This window comes from Myotis yumanensis, unplaced genomic scaffold, assembly GCF_028538775.1.
Source record: "Myotis yumanensis isolate MYYU_CA2020_CCGP unplaced genomic scaffold, mMyoYum1.0.hap1 SCAF_5, whole genome shotgun sequence".
NCBI lineage: Eukaryota > Metazoa > Chordata > Mammalia > Chiroptera > Vespertilionidae > Myotis > Myotis yumanensis.
In genome coordinates, this window is record NW_027223756.1 from 80,074,514 (window position 1) to 80,095,797 (window position 21,284).

General features: G+C 53.0%; 1 protein-coding gene across 1 annotated transcript; it reads right to left on the reverse strand.

Moving 5' to 3' along the window:
• Window positions 1-18: 18 nt before the first annotated feature.
• LONP1 (lon peptidase 1, mitochondrial) lies at window positions 19-21,096 on the reverse strand. Its single transcript, XM_070415895.1, has 18 exons — window positions 20,656-21,096; window positions 16,819-16,907; window positions 15,822-15,941; window positions 13,671-13,899; window positions 11,617-11,678; window positions 10,953-11,082; window positions 10,153-10,236; window positions 9,642-9,862; window positions 8,037-8,175; window positions 7,107-7,285; window positions 5,112-5,199; window positions 4,578-4,700; window positions 4,380-4,496; window positions 2,787-2,927; window positions 2,262-2,427; window positions 1,404-1,618; window positions 1,148-1,312; window positions 19-389 (listed from the first exon to the last, which is right to left on the reverse strand). The coding sequence occupies exons 1-18, from the start codon at window positions 21,085-21,087 to the stop codon at window positions 213-215; spliced, it is 2,877 nt and encodes a 958-aa protein (XP_070271996.1). The 5' UTR covers window positions 21,088-21,096; the 3' UTR covers window positions 19-212.
• Between the last annotated feature and the right edge of the window lie 188 nt (window positions 21,097-21,284).

The following is a 21,284-nucleotide window of genomic DNA, read 5'->3' on the forward strand; positions in this document are numbered from 1 at the left end:
ACAGGAAGAAGACACAGGTAGTACTAGAAATGGTCTTTAATCATAATTAAATAGTTCATATATGTCAGATTCCATGATTAAGTTGTAATTGAGGGCCTTGGGTTCCGGGCCACTTGCTGAGTCCTGGTGGCTCAACTTCCCAGAGCCCCTTCCCCCCAGTGCAGTTTCAGCTCAGAATGGGCCTATCAGCACCTGCAGTGCCTAGGCCACCATCACCGCTCCACAGCCAGGGCCTCCGCCTGCTCCTTGGGGAAGGCGATGTCAAAGATCTCACAATAGTGCTCCACAAAATGGACCTCCAGGCCTTCAGTGATGAAATCAGCTAGATCGAAGAAGTCCTTCTTGTTTTCTGCTGGCAGGATGATGCATGTCACTCCAGCACGCTTGGCCTAGGATGCAGGGGACACCGGGTTAGTCCAGGAAGGGGGGGACTTGGTGGGGCTCCAGTTCATGGTGGCCCAGACCCAGTGCTCAGATAAGGGCACTGGCTTCTGAAGAAGCCTAGGGCTGGTCTTGGAGTGTGGCTCCCTCAGAGTCCACCACAAATGACTGCCCAGCCCTGTGTGTGAATCGGCATCCATTGCTTTACCTTTAGAACGGGTGGGGAATGTCAGGCTAAGGCCCAAGAGATCTGGTCTGGCCCTGCCAAGGCATTAGGGTTGAGTTTGACCAAGTGTAGCAGGTTAGTTTTTAAGTGGATAATTTTTTATGGCCCGCAAAGGATGCTATAGATACCCAAATGACCCTTGCTGGAAAAAGGGTTCCTAAAAATGCAATGAAAGCTGGAGAAAAACATTATTTTGAAAATGTAGCCAAAACTTGAAATTTTCTGAGTCTTGTGGGGCTCTGCCAGGAGTTGGACACGTAGGGGAGGGGATGAGGGGCCTGCCCAAGGTTCTCAGTGCAGGCCAAGTGAGCAATGAAGCTGCCCCATTCCTCAAGGAGCCCACAAAGCCACTGAGGAGTTCATATGGGGGGGGGGGGGGGGGGGTGCTCTATGTATAGCAGCACCTAGAACAGTTCAAGATGGGCTTAGGTCCAAATCCCACGCCCATTGTAAAACGGGCCGTTAGGTGGCCTGTTGTGCCTTACCTGTCCAAGGACTATATTATATGGCAGTGGAGGTAGGGAAGGGAACAGCACTCACCGCAATGGTTTTCTCTTTGATGCCGCCCACTGGCAGGATCTTGCCTGTGAGGGAGACCTCGCCTGTCATGGCCAGGTTCTGCCGCACTGGCTTATCCATGGCCAGTGACAGCAGTGCTGTGACGATGGTGCAGCCAGCACTCGGCCCATCCTTGGGAGTGGCACCCTGGTGGGGAGAGGCGGGTGGGTGGTAGGCCCAATGCAAGGCTGCTTGGGTGGGTGGGTGGGTGGGTGGGTGGATGGGCACTGTGGCTCACCTCTGGCACATGCAGGTGAATGTGTGAAGTCACCAGGTACTCATTGGTGGGGTCATGCCGCATCAGGAAGGCCCTGGCAAAAGTGTAGGCAATGCGGGCACTCTCCTTCATCACCTCCCCCAGCTGGCCTGTCACCTCCAGGCTCCCGTCCTTGTCCTTGCTGTTCTTCTCCTGGGGCCGCCTTGGGGATGTCTCGACAAACAGCGTGGAGCCTCCTGGAAGACATCAGTGTGTAGGGGCTGTGAGCTCTGAGATAGATTCCCAGGGTAACCACTCCCCCTCAATGCTGGGGCCACCGTCTGCAACACTTCCTCACCCACCTCTCCTCAGCCTAGCACCTCCTCTGTCTCATGTCAGCGCCCATGCCACCTAAGGGGACCACTGTGCACTGGCCCTACCCTGTGTACCTTCACACAGGCTGCCAACACCAGGCACAAATTCTTACATAAGAGCTTTAAATATCACTCAAATAAGCAAACTTTTTGTCATCCAGAGCCTGCTTCCTTTACAAACCCCCAAAAACTGCACCCAACCCCTGCCAGAGCAACCCCTGGGCTCTAAAATACCCTGAAGCCCAAGTGGAGCAATGTCACCTAGACACAGAAGTTCCCTCTCACCCCTTCCCCTGCTGGGTGGTGTCCCAGGGTCTCATGCTGTGAAGGACTGTCCCACATGCAAGCCTGTCAAAGCATCACCTAAATAAAGCTCATGGAGTACACCTGCCACCTTGTGGCCACCTCTCCAACAGCCCCAATTCCCTTGGTCTCATTGTGCGCCACCAGCCAGCCAGAGGGCAGTTCAGAGCAACAAAGTACAAACTTGTCCCAGAGGACAAACGGAATGACGTGCAGCACTCACCCATGGCGGTCCAGGCCAGCCCCATGACCACACCAGGTGGCGTCACTTCATACATGCGTTCCACAGTAAACACCGGCTTCCCCACAAAGTCCTGCAGGTTCTCAGGTGTCACCTCCACCAACTCAGCCTGACCACTGACAATCTTGTAGGCGGACTTCCTTAAGACCTGGGGCAGGTGAGGCAGGATGATGGGCAGCCAGTCCCCACTCACCACATCCATCTCCTTTTGCTTTAATTTTTAAATTGTGTAAAATGCACATCACATAAAAAAATGTACCACTGTAGCCATTTCTAAGAGTGCAACTCAGTGGCATTAAGTACATTTCACACTGCTGTGCAACCACCCCCACCGTCCATCTCCAGAACGTTCTCAGCTTCCCAAGCAAAAACTCCTCAGCCCCTGGCACCCACCATTCTACTTTTATGTCTGTGAGTCTGACTGCTGGGGACCTCACAGGAGTGGGGTCAGACAGCATCTGCCCTGTGTCTGGCTCCCTTCGGTCACATCACACCCTCTAGGCTCACCTTCTCCACCTGCTTCTGCAGGTTGCGCACTCCACTCTCCCGGCAGTACTGCTTAATAAGGACAGTCAGCACATCCGACGACAGCTTGGCCTTGCTTTCATCCAGGCCGCACAGGGCACGGGCTTGAGGCACCAGGTACCGCTGGCAGAGAGGGGAGCTCTGTCAGGATCCTCCTGGGACCTTCCCCACCCCCAGGTCTCAGGATCCAGGGCCCAGCACCCAGCTACAGATCCCTGGCTGGTAAAGACAGGACTGAGGTGGACCCTGCCTTCATGGAACTCTGGTCCCTGAGGAAGCTGGGGTCGTCCAATGAACACAGGGTGTCAGGGCAGGCTAAAGGGTGGCACTGATGGTGAAAGTGGCCAGTAAGGCTTGGAGGGATGGTAACAGAGTATCTGGGCAGAGCTCAGTGGGTGCCAGGACCCTGAACAGTGGGGTCCACAACCTACAGACCCCCAGCCAACCACCCCTGCTCCTACTACATCCTCTGCCCAGATCCAATTGCTATCCTCTCTCCAGATGGCATCTTAGATGTCACTTCCTTCAGGAAGGCCTTCCTGATTCCTGGGCTCACCCCACATACGGACAAGGTTCTGTAGCTGCTGCCCGGAGCAGACAGAGGCTCCATGGTCACCCATAGCCCAGCACAACTCCTGCTGTACAGCAGTCTCTGGACAGACAGCCTTGAGCACTAGGTAGGGGACAGAGCCAACTGACACTGCAGTTGGCCCTGGAGCTCCCAGAAGTCCTTGTGTCCCTCCTGTCATATCCCTTCAGGGGTTTGAAGGAAGCCCCCACCCAGACCCTGAATCAGCCCATCCTTCACCCATTTTGAGTCCTATGGATGGAGGGCAGATATGGCAGGGAGTCCCAGCACCCCTGCCACCCGAGTCCTTATCCCCTCCCTCCCCCTGGGGCCCAGTGCCCGTCTCCGGGCTGCAGAGGCATGGAGGGGAGAAACCCTTTCCAAATAGTAAACACTGCAGCCCTTCCCTATGCCTCATCCTGTGTCACTCTTTTTGGGCTGTTCTCAAGGTACATCCTATATAATAAATGAGTAAACTAAACTCTTTTCCTGAGTTCTGTAAGCTGTTCTAGTCAACTATCAAACCCGAAGAAGAGGTTGGTTGTAAGAACCCTGCTTACAGCTGGTTGGTCAAAGGAGAGGCCAGGACTTGTGAGTGGCTCCTGAAGTTGGGGCAGTTCTGTGGGATGAGCCCGGAACCTGTACGTTCTGCCGCTAACCCTGGTAGTGTCACTGAAATGCAGGACACCCAGCCAGAAAACTGGCTGGTGGGGGCAAACACCCCATACCTGGTGTCAGAGGTGTGACATTACAGTTTACAACACGCCATGTTTCTTTTGGTTAGACCTCATACTACGTACGTGACACAGGGATCAGTATCCTGTCTCCCTCCCCCTCAGGTTTGATAGTTGACTAGAACGGGAATGGGAGCTCTGAGAGCAGGGGCACTGTGGACTGAACCCCCAACTCTAAGTGCCCAGTACTTAGTGTGCGCACTCAGATGCTCAAGCCTGAGCACAGTGGGGCTCCCCTCCCCAGGGCTTGACAGATGGGATACCTGGCCTCACCTCTGCAATGGCAAGTTTCTCCTGGGCCACATAGCCCGACACGTTGATCATCTCCATCCGGTCCCTCAGTGGCTCTGGGATGGTCTCAATGACGTTGGCCGTGCAGATGAACAGCACCTAGGGAGCCAGTGTGAGGTGCTGGAGAACTGGCCACCCTACCTCTCCCTGCCAGGGTCAGGCCCCAGGCAGGACACACACCTTTGATAAGTCCACGGGCACATCCAGGTAGTGGTCCAAGAAGTTGGCATTCTGCTCAGGATCCAGCAACTCGAGCAATGCTGACGAGGGGTCCCCCTGGTAACCCCGGCCAATCTTATCCACCTGGAAGGGCATTAGAGGGCAGATGGTGTTGGCACCTTGTCCTGCCCCTTGCACCTGCTCACCAGACACTGAGGCAGGGGAACCAAGTGGGCCCAGACCCCACCTGCACCAGGGACCAGAACTGGGGAAGCCCTGAGAAGGGACAAGAGAGTTGGCCTCACAGTGTGACTGTGGCAGACATGGGGTCCTCTGGGGCAGGAGAGGGGCCAGTGTCATGAGAGGGCCTTGCTGCAGTGTGGCTGCCCACAGTGACTCAGGGACCATCGAAGCCACAGGGGCCATGGGTTTCATTGTGAACACAGACTGCCTGGTCAGGGCTGCCCGGAGCTCTGGATTAGGAGGGCCCTGGAGACAGGGTTTCAACCTCAGGGAAGCTCAGCCACAGCTCAGCCCTCCAGGGCCCACACACACCTCGTCTATCAGGATCAGGGGGTTCTCCGTCTTGGTCTTCTTCAGGCACTGTATGATCTTTCCCGGCATGGCGCCCACATATGTCCGCCTGGGGAAGAGGGCACGCTGGGCAGTCAGTGCCTGCCTCATCCACTGGGGGCCACGTGCGCACTCGCAGGCCCAGCTCCCTTGGAGATCCAGGACCTCAGTGTGCCATGTGCCCTCTGGGGGGAAATGCTGGCTGCTTCCGGCCAGGCCAATCTGCAGAGCACTCAGTCACCCCAACCTCCTTTCCCAGCTCAGATTCAGGGCAGGGGACAGATTCACAGCCAGGTCTCCCTCAGGCCCATCCCCTTAGTCAGCACCTCATATCCAGTGAAACCCAACAGAACAAGAAGGGCTGGGAGGAGCCAGAAACCGACACCGGGAACATCCCCAACACCTGGGGCAGGAACAGAGTGAGAGTTGAGAGAGGAAGAAGGTGAGGGCAGCAAGGGGACGATGGGTGGGCCATGTGGGCCGAGGGGAGCTTGGCAGTTTTCAGTATGACAACAGCAGTCAGTCAGTTCCTTGTCCTTGTTTGGAATCCCAGACTAGCATCAGCAAAGAGCGCCCACCTGCCCATCCTTCTGGGCACCTCTCCCCAATGACCTCCCAACGTCAGACCACCTGCACTTGTGCAAACTCAGCCAAAACCTCTTCTCACCCTGGGGAGTGGTCCTTGCCGCAGCTCCTAGGCATCTCCAACTAGGGCACAGGGGGTACCAGGGTCCCCTCTGCCTTCCCTCAGGCCCACCCCCAACTTTCAGCCTCCTGCTCAACCAGCTCAGAGGTCAGTACTGAGGCAAAAACTTCCCTAACCTCCCAGGTCAGCTCCCTGCACCCCTCCACCCTCAGAGTAGGTCTCCCAGGAATATGTGCACCATCCCAGCCTGGTGGCCTCCAATGCTGTGTGGGCCCTGTCCCTTCTTGACCCCTCCTGGAGCTCACACCAGGCTCTGTGCCAGGAAGCCAAGAGACTGCCCACCTCCCTGTGGGTTCGAGTCAATGAGGGGTGGAGGTCACACCCAACTCACCCTGCCCAGTGGGCGGCCAAAAGTATCCATGTTTTCAGAGACAACAAAAAGGAACTTGTAACATGGACTTAAATCATCCTTAAACACTAGTTTGCCAGGGCTTGGGGGCAGGTAGAAGGTCATGTGGCCAGGTACAAGGGAGAACAGGAAAACCTGTGGGTGGTCCACAGAGATCACACATCTATTAGTCATTAGGGAGAAGCACCAAGAACAGCGCTACCTTCTCCCCATCCGGCCTCCCCACCCCACCTTTGAACACTGGCAAATACTAGTGTATCTGAGAACAAATACTAGTGTATCTGCTACACTTGTGTCTCAAGCAGTTTACACTTTTCCAAGAACCAACCTCTGTGGAGGCCAGCATGGCGGGAAGCTCCAGGAGAATGAAATATCCTGACTGCTCCCTGGAACGGTGCCAGGCTCAGGGCCAGGTAGCTGTAACCACTTAACTGCCACGATATTTTGAATTTAATTAAAAAAGGTTCCCCACTTGTGTCTATAGACGCTTATGGTGTACAAATGGTTAAGACCCGGGACACAGAAGATACCAGCCCCTGCTCGGGGTCTGAAGAGAGAGGAAAGAATCAAGACAGGTGCTCAGGCCTCACAGGTGTGGGCTGGCCCATTCTCACTGGGGAGACCACCTTGTCCCTCACTCTAGTTCAGTCACTAGTCAGACAGCCCAGGCAGAATGGCAAGCGCCAGCCCTGGAACTCTGGTGGGGCTGCTGGAGGAGTTGCTGGTGGGAACTAAGCTGGAAATGCTGACAAAGCCCTCCCTAAGAGGTCAAGATTTGGATCCAATATTTGAGCACCTGGATTCAGCCGGGCACAGATGCCTCAGTTTTTCAGTTACTAACTCCAGTGTGAGTGGAGTTTACTACTTTGCCACCCCAATCACTTTAACAAAGGCAGGAGCAGATCCAGGAGGCTGGGCCTACCTGTGCCCCTTAATCTCGGCCACATCCGTCATGCCACCGACACTGAAGCGGAAGTACTCTCGGTTCAGGGCTCGAGCGATGGAACGGGCGATGCTGGTCTTGCCCACACCAGGGGGGCCGTAGAAGCAGAGGATCTTGCCCTGGGTCGAGCCTCGGAGCTGGCTGACGGCAATGAATTCCTATGGGCAGAGGTGGGCTCCCATGAGACAATCAATCACTTGCTGCTCATTGCCTTTGTGCAGAGTAAGGGCTGTGCCTGACTTGAGTCTGGCCACCTTCTGGTACTTTCTAGGTTTCTGGGGGGTGAGAAGGGACAAGGCCTGTCCTGGAGGAGCCAACCTGACTGCAGGTGTCATCTGCCTCAGGGTGGGATAGCCTGAGGCACCAATGGGACAAGTAGATGCCAGGAGAACATGTGTGACTGACAATCAACTATGGATGACTACAGTACAGGCCCATTAGGCAGCTCCCCCACTTAACAGGCTCTTTCCTTCTATATTGTGGATCACAATGGCCTCCTCCTTTCTCCTGGTCTGCCCACGCCCCAATGCCCTCAGCCAGGCCTGTTTTCTTCCCCTTGTAAATCTTTGAGCCCCTGGAGCAGGGCAGGCTGGCTCTGGCAGCCCCTGACATTTCTGAGCCAATCCAACACCTCTGGCCAGGGCCCTCTACCCCTTACCTTCCTGAACCCCTCCGTACCTCCAGACCCCCACATTCACCAGGGGGCTCCCCTGGGTCTCCCCAACAGCGGGGAGGGGATCCTGGGCCCCAGCCCCTGAGGCATCCAGACCCATATGCAAAAACAGACCATTACAGACCACGCCATTCAACATCTGCCCTAGGTGCAACGACCAAGTGCCTGGATGTGGGGTCAGGCTGGCCTGTGCCCAGGACCCCGGGGCCCACAGAAGAGGGTACAGGCGGCCTCACCAGGATGCGCTTCTTGACGTCCTCCATCCCATAGTGGTCCTCCTCCAGCACTGCCTGGGCCCGGACCAGATCCAGGTTCTCGTCACTGTACTTGCCCCATGGGATGGACGTCAGCCAGTCCAGATAGTTGCGGGTGACGCTGCCACAGGACAGACCAGAGTGGTGAGTGGGTTCCAGCGAGGCACCTGGCCCCAGCTATTGCAAATCCATGTGGCTGGTACCCACTGAGCCCAAAGCGTGAACTACACCAAATGCACTTGGCTGGCAGGCTGGCAGCACTATGGAAAGCTATCTCAGTGAGGGCCACAACTGGGAAGTATCCTGGTTCCCGCCACAAGTGCAAGGCCCGTTTCCCAGACCAGAGACACAGCGAGCATGGGGACTGCTCAGGGTCTTACACCATGGAAGGGACAGTGGTTAAAATGGAGGGGACAACCTAACCCAAGGCAAGTGACGAGACTGAAGCCTGGGTGGTGGCAGGTCAGCATTACCAAGAGAGTAACCCTGCCTGGGAGTTGTGTATCAGGGACAGGGGCCTAGAAGAGGCCCCTCACTAGGGTCCTAATAAGAGACTGTATGATTAGTTCATGTTTTAAGGCTCTAGTTCAGTGGTTCTCAACCTTCCTAATGCTGCGACCCTTTAATACAGTTCCTCATGTTGTGGTGACCCCCAATTTCATTGTTACAAATTGAACATAATTAAAGTATAGTGATTAATCACAAAAACAATATGTAATTATATGTGTTTTCCAATGGTCTTAGGCGACCCCTGTGAAAGGGTTGTTTGACCCCCAAAGGGGTCGCGACCCACAGTTTGAGAACCGCTGCTCTAGTTTATAAACACTTGTGACAGCAGCATGAAAGCTCATTAGCTGCCTGAGGAAGAAAAGCTGGGGCACCTCTAGAATGGAGGCATCAGCATCTTCCAGGGTCCTGTAGAAAGAGTGTCTGTCGCCCTCCCCAGACATCTTGAGCCAGGGAGGGGCCTGGTGCTTGGGTCCTCCCTTCAGAAGGGCCATTCCAGGACCTGTCAGTCCACAAACTGCCCAGGAGCAACGCCCAGTCCCTGGGATCTGACACCACAGGCCCTGAGCCTCTCTGCCCAAACCCTGGGCAGCCATCCTGACTCACAGCCAGTGTGGGAGGGACAAGGACCGCTGGTCAAGGCTGAGTTCCCAATAAAATACGCTTACTTCCTGGCTGACTCTCAAAGCAGCAAGAGGGAGGCCAGAGGACAGAAGCCAAGGGAAGAGGGTGGCCACGGGGTGACGGTTCAGGGAGTCCTGGCTCTGGCTGGAAGCACTAGCTTAAAGCCATATGTCCTTGGGTTCAAATCACTGTTCCCGACTACCAGCTTAGAGGCCCTGGTCACTGACTTGACTTTCCTGAACCCTGATTTCTTTATCTGAGAAGTGGGGGTGACAAAGGCAGGTTCCGCACAGGATGGTTTGAGAGGACTGATGCATGTCACGGGCTGTTTAAGACAAGTGCTTGTGCCGGTGCCGGTGGCTTTCTGGGTCAACATGCCAGACCCTGCCAGGTCACAGGCTTTTCTGAGAGCCAGATGTGACAGAGGAGCCAGCACCGCTGCCCCCAGGCACTCACTTGAACTCTGAGGAGTGGTTGTCTAGCAGGCCCAGCTTGCTCAGCTCCTCATCCACAACGTCCATGACGTGCTTGGGGACCACAAGCTCCTTCAGCCGCTCGCGGAACTTCTCCTCAATGGCGTCCTTGTCCTCCTTCTCCAGGCCTAGTTCCTTCTTGATGATCTTCAGCTGCTCTTGCAGGAGGTACTTGCGATGTGTCTGCTTGATTTTCTCCTCCACCTGCAGGGCCAAGAAGCTGCCCTCAGACCCGAGAATACGCAGTCCAGTCTTGGAAAAAAGCTTTGCAACCTTTCCCAATCTGGTTCCCATTTCGCACATTTTCCCCAGGACTCTGAACGCAGAGAGCTCCTCCCACTCGAAGGGGGATGGTCAGATGGAGACCTCTTTCTCTGGGTTCAGCCACTAGGATCAGTTGTAATTTTTAACCTAATGAGCTTCACAGGCCAAGTGCACGCAGCCCTCGGAGCACAGAAGCCTTCTCAGCTCGGGGCTGTCCCCACCCCACTTACCTCCCGCCCCAGGCGCTGCTGCAGCTTGCTCAACTCAAACTCCTTCTTGAGGAGGGACAGGGCCTTATACAGCCGCTTGGGAATCTGCCAAAAAAGGAGACATCAATCAGAATGGTTGTCCATCACTGCAGGGATGGGGGGGAGGGGTCGGGGCACTCAGCAAGCTGTTGCTAGAGAGAGCCTAAACTAGTGATGGCGAACCTTTTGAGCTCGGCGTGTCAGCATTTTGAAAAACCCTAACTTAACTCTGGTGCTGTGTCAGATATAGAAATTTTTTGATATTTGCAACGATAGTAAAACAAAGATTTATATTTTTGATATTTATTTTATATATTTAAATGCCATTTAACAAAGAAAAATCAACCAAAAAATGAGTTCGTGTGTCACCTCTGACACGCGTGTCATAGGTTCGCCATCATTGGCCTAAACTGTAACAGACCACTAGCCACACTTTAACAAAAAGAGGCATGCACCCCTGTTCCAACAAGCCAGGTTCTGGAAACACCTTCTACAGATAAAACTCCATCAGGTACTCAAGCTGTGTGGATCAGGATGTTTGTACAGGTGTTGTTTGTAACAGCAAAAGACTGGTGACAACTCAAATATGCCACCACTAAATCACGGACACCACCTGATGGAATACTATGCAGCAGTTAAAAAGAATGAGGGCACTGGATGTGAATGAAGGACATGTGCTGATGTGAAATCATCTCAAAAAGGGAGCTGAGGACACCAGCCAGCCTGGGAAGCGGCCCAACACGCAGAACAGGCCCGGCACAGTGCATGTGCGGACAACTCACATTAGTCTCCTCCAGGACATCCTGCAGCTCGTGGGACTCTGCTCCAGTCAGTGCAGCACCCATGTCGCTCAGGTAGATGGGGTTGTCCACCACCCTCTGGCCTGCCTGCATCATCTGCAGCACAGACTCTCTGGAAGAGACAGAGGGATGCTGTCATGGGGCACGAGGACCATGACAGCAGCTGGGACTTCACTCCTGCTGGCCCTGTCTCATGGTCCCTAGCAGCACTGAGAGCCAGCATTGCATATGGGCCTCCCCAGCTTTAGGACCAGTAGGGCCTCCTTGTCCTAGAATCATGAGTGTAACACCTCCAGCCCAGATAGAAGCCCCCTATGGCAGCCACGTGGTAACCTCATAAGATCCCCCTTCACTACAGCTAATGACAACAAAGGCTTCCAGCCAAATCCAGAGCCTTGTTAGCAGGAAGACGGCAAAGAACCTGGGCCAGGTCAGCCATCCCACCCCAGGATGTCCCTGTTAGAAGGGAAGAGGCTCCACCTGCACAGGACTGGGCCTGGGTGTCAAATTCCTGCCCCCAAAAGGTTTTCAACCAGGACACTCTTGAGAAAAATTTCTGCCAACCCAGGTGCCACAGAGAGGGCCCAGCCTGGCCTCAGGAAAGGCTACCCACACATTCCGGTTGGGGAGGGTGCAGGACACCAACCTGTAGAGTGGGTTCAACGCAATGATGTCCCGGATGGTCTTCACGATCTCAGCTGTCAGGGCCTGGAAAGTGAGAAGACTAGCATGGATCACGGGGTCCTGGGGTCAGTGGGGCAGAGGGGCACTGTGGCCCTGGGGAGCCCCTCCCACCTGGTCCTGGCCAAGGATGGCCTTAGAGACCCAGAAGCAGAGCCAGAATTCACCAGTCACGGGGACACCGAACCAACTGAGCAAATACTAAAATCAACTCCATCTTCTTACACCATTCTAATCTTAGAACGAGGCATTTTGGGGTTGGGGGGAGAGAGGATTTCTTACAGAGGGAGCGGGGTTTTCTTTACTCTTTTATCACTCACAACTGACACTCCTCAACCTTGGCCACAAAACACACAGGCTGTGACTTCTTTGTCTGGGATCTGCCTGAGTCACTAGGGCTCTCAGCCTGTTCCTCCTGGAACCTGGCCACAGGTCCCTTTAGAGGTGGGGCCCTAGGCTGTGGACCCATGGGTACTGCGTTCCTTCTTGCCTTTGTTCCCTGCCACAGTGAAGCTGGTCTTGTTCTGGAAGGACCACCAGGCAGTTTACAACATACATACCCACACCTCATTTGTTTCCAGAAGGCCCGCTTTGCAGCATATTTTACTCCAATGAGGGCACCAGTGGGCATGAAGCAAGCAGCCACAACGGCTGGGGTTTTCTAGTGTAATCTCGTGGTATCTAGTTATTGGATTTGTCCCTGAATTGCCTGAGTTGATCTTTATAGAAGGAAGCCAGATGAAGGTCTATCACCCTTGCGTGAACAAGGATGAGTGCGCTGTCTCTCCAAGGTCCTCGATTCTTTTTTCTTTTTTATTCAAGCCCTTGTGTTGAGGGCTGACTTTCAATAAATCACAGTGGGGGAGCTGCTCTGCTACATACAGGCCGTCTACAAATGGTTTAGCACCGTTTCCCACGAATGTGCCTTGCATGACGGGTGAAGGGGCAGCCCCTTTCCAGCCCAGCCTGTTTCCCAAGACAAGGGCTCTCTGCACCAGACCCCCAGCCTAGTCCTTGATTCTTTTCATAACACCATCTATGTCTTTGCCTTTCCCCCACTACACAACCCTCATAGGAAACTCTGAAGCTGTGCTGTTTATGACATACAAACCCACACCTCAGTTCGGCAGCCACTGGTAGCTATTCACTTAAATAAAATGGGCGTTCTGTTGCTCAGTCGCACCAGCCATAGGTAGAGGGCTTAATAGCCACAGGTAATGGTGCCGAATTGCAGAATATTTCCACCATGGAAGGTTCTCCCAAACAGCTCTGCTCTCAAGGGCCCGGGTGGCCCTGGACTGCTGGTACAGGCCAGTGGCAAATGCAGCCAAGCCCTTTCCAGCACCCAAAGCTGACATCACCAACCAATCACAGCACTCCTTCCCTCGGAGCTCAGAAGCTGCCCCAGAATCCTTCTCGACATAGTGCCTTGGTGTCCTGGTTGGGCAGCTCAGTTGGTTAGAGCATGGTCCCTATATGCCAAGGTTGCAGGTTCGATCCTCAGTGAATACACAAATTAAATGTAATAACAAATCAGTATTTCTCTCGCTCTCTAAAAATAAATTTTAAAAAAAGAAAGGAAAAAAACCACAGTGCCTCAGAATCAGACCAAAGCTATTCACTATATTCCTACCCAGCAGTCACCCTGTCTAGAAGTTGCACTAGAAGAACAGGTGGAAGGACACTCCCACCACCACCTTGAAAGTTGGCTCACCAGGAAGAAGGCTGTTTCTTTCCTGTCTCAGAGCCCGAGTTCTCGAGGAATGTGCCCTGCTTCCCCGCCCCGATGCACCAGGCTTGGGGGGAAGGCTGGAGGCACCTGCCCGGAGATCGCAGGCTGTGGCTGGACCTGGATTCAAACCCTGCCTCCTTCGAGAGCAGCTAAGGACCCCAGTGGATTTCCTTCACTTTTCTCATCCCAGTTTCTCCCAAGGACTTTTTTGAGGAAAAGTGTGCTTTGCACTCTCAAACAATGAGTGCTGCAACAGGCTAGCCCCTTTCTCAGGAGTGCTGACTCACCTTCACTTCCTCTGTGACCTGGAAGTCCTCATGGACAACATTCTCGACTTCCACCATGAGCACCTCGCTGGGGGTGCCTGAGTTGGGCTCCACCACCACCTCCATCTGGCGCCTGACACCCAGATCCTCCTCCGCCTCCTTCTTGCTCCGCTTGGGCTTCCGGCGGGGCTTCTGCTTCTCAGCCTCGGCCTCCTCCGGCTCCACCTCCAGCTGTCTGCTGATGTGAATCCTGTAGCCGGGAGCGAGGCAGAGATGGAGCCGCTGAGGTTGGGAGGGGCCGTGCCCTAATGAGGCCCCCAGTGCTGACAACTAAGGGTCCTGCTGGGCCCAGGGCAGGGTAACTACAAACTCTGGAGCTGAAGACTGAGCTACTTTCTCAGAACCCAAAGACCAGCATCCCCCTCTGCCCTTAGACTCCAGCAGACCCATCCATTCCATTCCCACACCAATGCCTCACTGTCCTCCACAAACTGATGGATAAGACAGCGGAAACCAGTTCTGGGGACCATTACGAGCTGCCACCTCGGCAGAGCCCATCTCTGGGACTCTGCGTGCCTCTCTCACTCGGAGCTCACTCCTTCGTGTTGTTCAGGTCTCGATTCAAGGGCAGCTCCTCAAGGAGGCCGGATCCCGTCACCCTGCCCATCCTCATCTCCCTCCTTCCCTAAAGCACCCACCACCATTTGATTTCAGCTTGTGACCTGTTTTCATGCCTCTGGTGTCCTCCCACTAGGGGTGCTCCCATCCTGTCTCTCCATCCAGGTGTTGTATGACGTGTTCCGCCTCCCCTCTGTCACACAGGTAACTAACAATGGTGCCTTCCTCAGAGAAGGGCCTGACAGCACCACAGATGCCTACTCGATGCCCAGCTGTCATCAGCAAGGTGCACAGAGAAAAGGAGGCCTGGCCTCAGGAGAGAGGGCTCATTCTATAGGGCACCTCATTCTGTAAGGCAGGGCAGTTAGCAGGCACCACTATTTATTAATTCGGACTGAATCTTATTCTCTTCCCTCTGGCTCATGAGTCCTTCCAGGACACAGAGAAACAGCCTCTTCCCTAAAACAGACTAGCGGGAACAGATGAAGGGGTGTGGAGGCTCAGTGCAGGGAGTGCCACCAGGACTTTCACAGAATCAGGGCCCGGCACAGGCCCTTTCCCCAGAGTGTGTCTGGGGTGCTGCCCAGCTGACACAAGAAAAGGGCTAGGTGAGAAAAACAATGGAAGACTGAATTCAATAAATGCTGTCAGTGTCTCCAATGAGGGGCTTTTCAGAACATTCACTATATCTTCACTACACGTTATCAGCTTGTACTCTGACATGTTCTCATGTGTATTTGATCACAGGACTCTTGTGAAGCGTCTCACAGGACCAATGTTCCTTGGAACACATGTGAAAAGCTGGTTAGTTCCTCTATGGCAGTGGTTCTCAACCTTCTAGCCCTTTAAATACAGTTCCTCATGTTGTGACCCAACCATAAAATTATTTTCGTTGCTACTTCATAACTGTAGTGTTGCTACTGTTATGAATCGTAATGTAAATATCTGATATGCAGGATGGTCTTAGGCGACCCCTGTGAAAGGGTCATTTGACCACCAAAGGGGTCTCGACCCACAGGTTGAGAACCGCTGCTCTATCGAGAGCTTCAACCTTGCAGATTTTTAAAATTAATCGTGATAGTTACAAGGGCTTAAACTGGACTTACAAACATATGCAGTCCTTTGACAGTTAAAAATTCCATGGACCACAAGGAAGTGTGTCTGGGTGAAAAACTGCAAATTGCTAAGAATGACAATACAGCATTATCTGCAGGCAGATGCAGACACGTGCACTTGGAGAAAAAGCAAGCCCAACTGTGAACAGCGGACACCTAGACATGAGACATGAGGCAACTTGCTGCTTTGTTTTTGTGATGCTTTTTAAAATAACGTGCATTAAAGAAACGACTTCTCACGGACCACCCATACTGCCACTTTAACAAGGGAACACTGAGAAGGGAGGTTCCAGAGATGATGTCTTAGCCTCAATCTCCAGCTTTGGTGTGGTCACTGTAGTGATCAGGCCGCAGGGATGACTGAGAAGGGTGAGTCAGTGCTGGGACCTGGGGGTACTCAGAACCACCCTCCCCACCAGTGTCCCACAGACCCCCGAACCTCCTGTGTCCCATGACAATCATGCGCAGCTTGTCCCCAAGGTCCTGCATCTCGTGGATCTGGACAAAAGTTCCCGTGTGGTAGATCTCGTCCAAGCTCTCGACCACGTCGGACTCGTTACTGAGGGAGAGAGACACAAAGGAACATCGGCACAGGCTCTCTAATTCCCATGGAGTATCCCAGGCTAGGCTGGAGGAGGGAGACGAAAAACTCAACTGGCCTGGACTGAAAACCAACAGTGACCTCCTTGCTCCCACAGGGGCTCTGGAGCCCAGTAAAGTACCTGCCAGCTAAGGAATACCAGTGGTAACTGCACAGGTGAGTAGCTCCTGGCCATGAGGCATCCTGGATGGAATTTCCATTCCATTCCAAAATCCCAGGACAGAGCCTACTCAGGACACCCTAGACTTCTAACTTGGAAGTGGAACTAATTCCTGCCTGGAGTCAAGGTGGACATATCCAAAGCGGTGATATCTGCCCACTTCGCTCTGTGCTGAAGCGGCCTTGTAGGTGTGCATGTTTTAACACCAAGGGTCCTCGAGGTTAATACCCCCCCCCCCCCCCACACACACATCTTGACAAGGCATGAAGCCCAGCGCTGCAAGCCAAGCCTTCAGTCCAGGCTATAAAGCAGGGGTCCTCAAACTACGGCCCGCGGGCCACATGCAAATACAAATATTGTATTTGTTCTCGTTTTGTTTTTTTACTTCAAAATAAGGTATGTGCAGCGTGCATAGGAATTTGTTCATAGTTTTTTTTAAAACTATAGTCCGGCCCTCCAACGGTCTGAGGGACAGTGAACTGGCCCCCTGTTTAAAAAGTTTGAGGACCCCTGCTATAAAGGAACGCTTGGCTCTTAGCTGAGTCCCCTGTAGGCTCTACTTGGTTTCTTTCAGGTCAGGGGTCAGAGGTCCAGGCTGCTTTAGGGAGCAAAACTGGTGGTGAGCTACACTCCAGGGCGACTTCAGCAAAGGAGTGAAGGAAAAATTACACTTACGTGTCATCTCTCTTTAGAAAGACGCCGGCATATGGCTGGGCAAGACGGACTTTCCTTCTTAGCAGCTCAACCAACTTCTTATTTTTAACCTAGCAGGACAATGACCCCAAAGTGAAACGCAGGGTAGGTTTTCTAGCTGACATTTTGATAGCAGCTCTAACATTTCTGTATTATTCTCTGGGGACATGCTAATCTGATCCAGGTCACTAACCAACTTAGTCCAGGAACCCCTGGACCAAAAACAAACAAAAGACAGATATATGAACCACTGCATTCCTCGATGGTTCTCCCCCTTCCTAAAGAAAACTCAAAGTAGACAAATGGCCAGAACTAAGAAACTGATTTAAGGTTCAATTTCAAGAGCTGTTTCAGTGGCAAAATGTAAAGCCTAAAATCTAAACATTACTGATTTCATCAGTGTCAGAACTACACTAAATGTGTGTAATTCAAATGTGCCCACCCCACAGGATATTAACTTCCTCTAAGCTTCACTGAAAGTATTTCCCAATCACATCTTTACCCTATTTATTGATCGTTGAAACCCCCAAGATCACAGCACATTCTCTTGATGTCATTTTGGCGACAGGTAGGGGGTTAATGATGTCTCCTAGGAAACAGTTGATGGGGGGGGGGTGGTGGTGCACAGATGTCTTTTAGGGTTCAAATGATTTCTTTCAAGCCTGCGCTAATTCCCAGACGGGACTGCCTTAACTTGATGGCTCTCAATCTTTAGCATACATAGTTTCTGATGCAGGAAATCTAAAGAGGGCCTGAGAGTTTGCATTCTAAACAAGCTCCCAGGTGATGCTGCTGGTCCAAGTACCAAAATTTGAGAACCAGTGTTTTAAATGTATATATTTTACTGATTTTTTTTACAGCGAGGAAGGGAGAGGGCTAGAGAGTTAGAAACATCGATGAGAGAGAAGCATCGATCAGCTGCCTGCTGTACACCCCCTACTGGGGATGTGCCCACAACCAAGGTACATGCCCTTGACCGAAATCGAACCTGGGACCCTTGAGTCCGAAGGCGGACGCTCTATCCACTGAGCCAAACCGGTTAGGGCGAGAACCAGTGTTTTAACTCTAACAGCGGCTCTTAACTTAGGGTCTGGGAATTCCTGTCACTATGGATGCATTTTTCCCCGGTGAAAGGTCCATCAGCAGGGTACATCAACCCAATAAAAATTAAGAGCCTCTAGTCCAGCGGTTCTCAACCTGTGGGTCGCGACCCCTTTGGCGGTCGAACGACCCTTTCACCGGGGTCACCTAAGACCATCCTGCATATCAGATATTTACATTACGATTCATAACAGTAGCAACATTACAGTTATGAAGTAGCAACGAAAATAATTTTATGGTTGGGTCACAACATAAGGAACTGTATTTAAAGGGCCAGAAGGTTGAGAACCACTCTAGTCTATAGTCTGAAGCCACTGATAAGAAGAGAGCCTACTGGGGCAAATTAGCCCCATGCAGTCAACTACAGAAACAAAAGTAATCGGAGCTTGGTTAACAAGTTCAGAAACACTAATTGGGTCGACGAGAGTTTTCCTCATTTCTCCTCTGCTAACAGCTGACTGTTGCATCTCGGCACCTCCCCTTCTTTGGCATGATCCCTTTTCATCACAAAAATATGAGTACCACATGCCAGTCTCATGCTATCCACAGCAACTCATTTAACCCTCCTGGCTAGCTCTAGGTGGACAGACACAATCTCTTAGAAGAATCATTATCTCTGCTTGGGCACCTGCCCCTTTGCTGGGCTGAGGGGACCACACCTGGTGAACAGTCCTGGCCCCAGGGGCCTGGTAGGGTAGAGAGGACTGCTGATGGTGGGTCAAAGACGGGAAAGAGCTCTCCAAGGCAGGCTTCTGAAATGTCAGGAGAGCCCCACATAAAAGACAACAGGTGCAGCTGCTTACTACTGAGGCACACTAAGCACCAGGTACCATTCTAGATCCTTTACATGACCTCATTTATTTCCCACAACAACTCATAGAAGATACTATCATGTCCATTTCACAGATGAGAAAATGAAGGCCCAGAGCAACAGCTTGCCCAAGGTTCCGGTTCCAGAACTAGGGATGATGGAGTCAGCCACAGGGTCCTACCCTGGGACCTCCAAATAACCACTACTCAACATCAAGGCAGGCCCTGGGAGAGCAGCTCAGGCAGACATCAGCAGCAGTGCAAAACAGGAGGTGGAGGGGCCTCTTCTGTCCCCTGCTCACTGGCTGGCTGCTGTCCCTCTGTTTTGTCCCGTCCCAAGGCATCCCTGAGATTTACTTAGCAGAGGGGGCGAAGTTGGAGAGTGAATACAGAGGCTGACTCATTGTATGACCTTGCTTAGACAGTTAAAGATAACCTTTCTCCTCCATGGACTCCCGTTTCCACATCATTAAAAAAGGGGTGGGGTGGGGGAGGGAGGTATTTGTGTCCTTCCTGCGCTAAAAAGGCAAGTTCCTTGCACTCACAGTGTTTTCTCCCTATTACATCACCCTGGTTCCCCACCCAACCCTCCCTTTAGGTGTCTCAGTCTGAAAGGACCTTGTTTCCTGCCTCTTTCCATTACAACATCCGTTCCTTAGGCACAGGGACTGTTTGATTTGTTTGCTGCTGTACCTCAGTGCTGGCGACATGGTAGGGGGTTGGGAACACTCCGCTGCACCCCTCGGAGAAGATTCCCCTCCCACCTTCCTCCTCCGTCCCTTGCTCTCTTACTCCCTGTGGTATTTATTCTCTTCCAGCACATACTTTACTTACTAATCTTGTTCATTGCTTCTTGCTTCTCGCTAAAATATGAGCTCCGAAGGCAGGAATTTTTGTCTTGTTCACTGCTGTACCCCTAACAGCTAGAACTGAACTTGGCACATGATCTAGAAATACTTGTTTAAGAAAGGAATTAATCCTGATCCCAGAGAGGCTCATCACCAGAAAGGCCACTCTGGGGAGACGGGGTGAGAAAACATTTGCCAACACCTGCAGAAAAGTAACTGGCGCAAGACTGCTTTTCGGGTTCTTTTCAGAGCCGGATGTCTGTGATGACACGCTAAGTGCACAGTCCTAAGCTCGCTGGGTCCAACTCCCCTTAAGACAGTGGTTCTCAACCTTCCTAATGCCGAGGCCCTTTAATACAGTTCCTCGCCGAAACCGGTTTGGCTCAGTGGATAGAGCGTCGGCTTGCGGACTGAAAGGTCCCAGGTTCGATTCCGGTCAAGGGCATGTACCTGGGTTGCGGGCACATCCCCAGTAGGAGATGTGCAGGAGGCAGCTGATCGATGTTCCTCTCTCATTGATGTTTCTAACTCTCTATCTCTCTCCCTTCCTCTCTGTAAAAAATCAATAAAATATATTTAAAAAAAAAAAAATACAGTTCCTCACGTTGTGGTGACCCCCAACCATAAAATTATTTTCGTTGCTACTTCATAACTGTAATTTTGCTACTGTTATGAATCGTAATGTAAATATCTGATATGCAGGATGTATTTTCATTATTACAAATGGAACATAATTAAAACATAGTGATTAATCACAAAAACAATATGTAATTATATATGTGTTTTCCGATGGTCTTAGGCGACCCCTGTGAAAGGGTCATTCGACCCCCAAAAGGGTCACGACCCACAGGTTGAGAACCGCTGCCTTAAGAGCTCCTAGAGGAGGAATTTGGCTCTAGTTCACCAAGCTAGTGATTAGCAGACAAAATTCCAACTCCTGCCTTGGATAAACTTCGTGTCTGAAAAACTTTGGAGAAATGAGGGTGCTAAACTTTCCCTCGGCCCAACTCGCTGCGAGCAGAGGTGGGGAAACGGAGGACAACAGAGGAGACCGCATTACCTCGATAATCTTGATAAAGCGCGGGAACACCGGATTGCGGGTGACGGCGATGAGTGGCAGGTGCGGGAACACGTCCGGGATGGTCATAGGTGTCAGCGCCGTTATGACGGGGCCTTCGCCGCCGCCCGCGCTGCCCCCCGCGCCGGCGGCGCCATCCTCCACGCCGCCCTCAGGGGCATCCTCGCCCCCCGAGAATCCGCTGCCGCCGCCGCGGCTGTTCGCCTCCCAAAGCCCCCGCCACTGGCCGGCAGCCGTGGGGCCACGGCCCCAAAGCGCCCACGGAGGAGAAGTGTCGCAGGCCCGCCGGCCTCTGAGCAACCACGCTCCGGCCGCAGATTGCACCCGCCCCCCGGCGACAGCCAGCAGTGGCCGCCGTAGCGCCCAACACCGCGCAGCGCCCCACAGCCGCACGTATCCTGTGCCCGCCGCCATGGCCCGGCCATCCTGGTGGCGCACAGGGCTTGCGTCATTTCCGACCACTGGACTGCCGTGCACGTGACGTCGGGAGCGTGCTCTGGGGCCTGCGGGGCGGGGCCGGGCCTGAAGAGGGGGCGGGGTTCAAGCTCTCTCCAGGCACCCACCTCCTCCAGCCAACCAGCTGGCACCGCCCAGGCCTCTTCGGGTCACGT

What these genes read in the sequence shown, in the direction of transcription:
- LONP1 (XM_070415895.1), bottom strand. Translation starts at nt 21,087, where the DNA reads ATGGCGGCGGGCACAGGATACGTGCGGCTGTGGGGCGCTGCGCGGTGT. An exon ending in TTTCTAAAGAGAGATGACAC is followed by an intron (nt 15,942 to 16,818) that starts GTAAGTGTAATT and finishes TCTCTCCCTCAG; the next exon opens with TAACGAGTCCGACGTGGTCG. An exon ending in ATGTCCTGGAGGAGACTAAT is followed by an intron (nt 10,237 to 10,952) that starts GTGAGTTGTCCG and finishes CTTTTTTGGCAG; the next exon opens with ATTCCCAAGCGGCTGTATAA.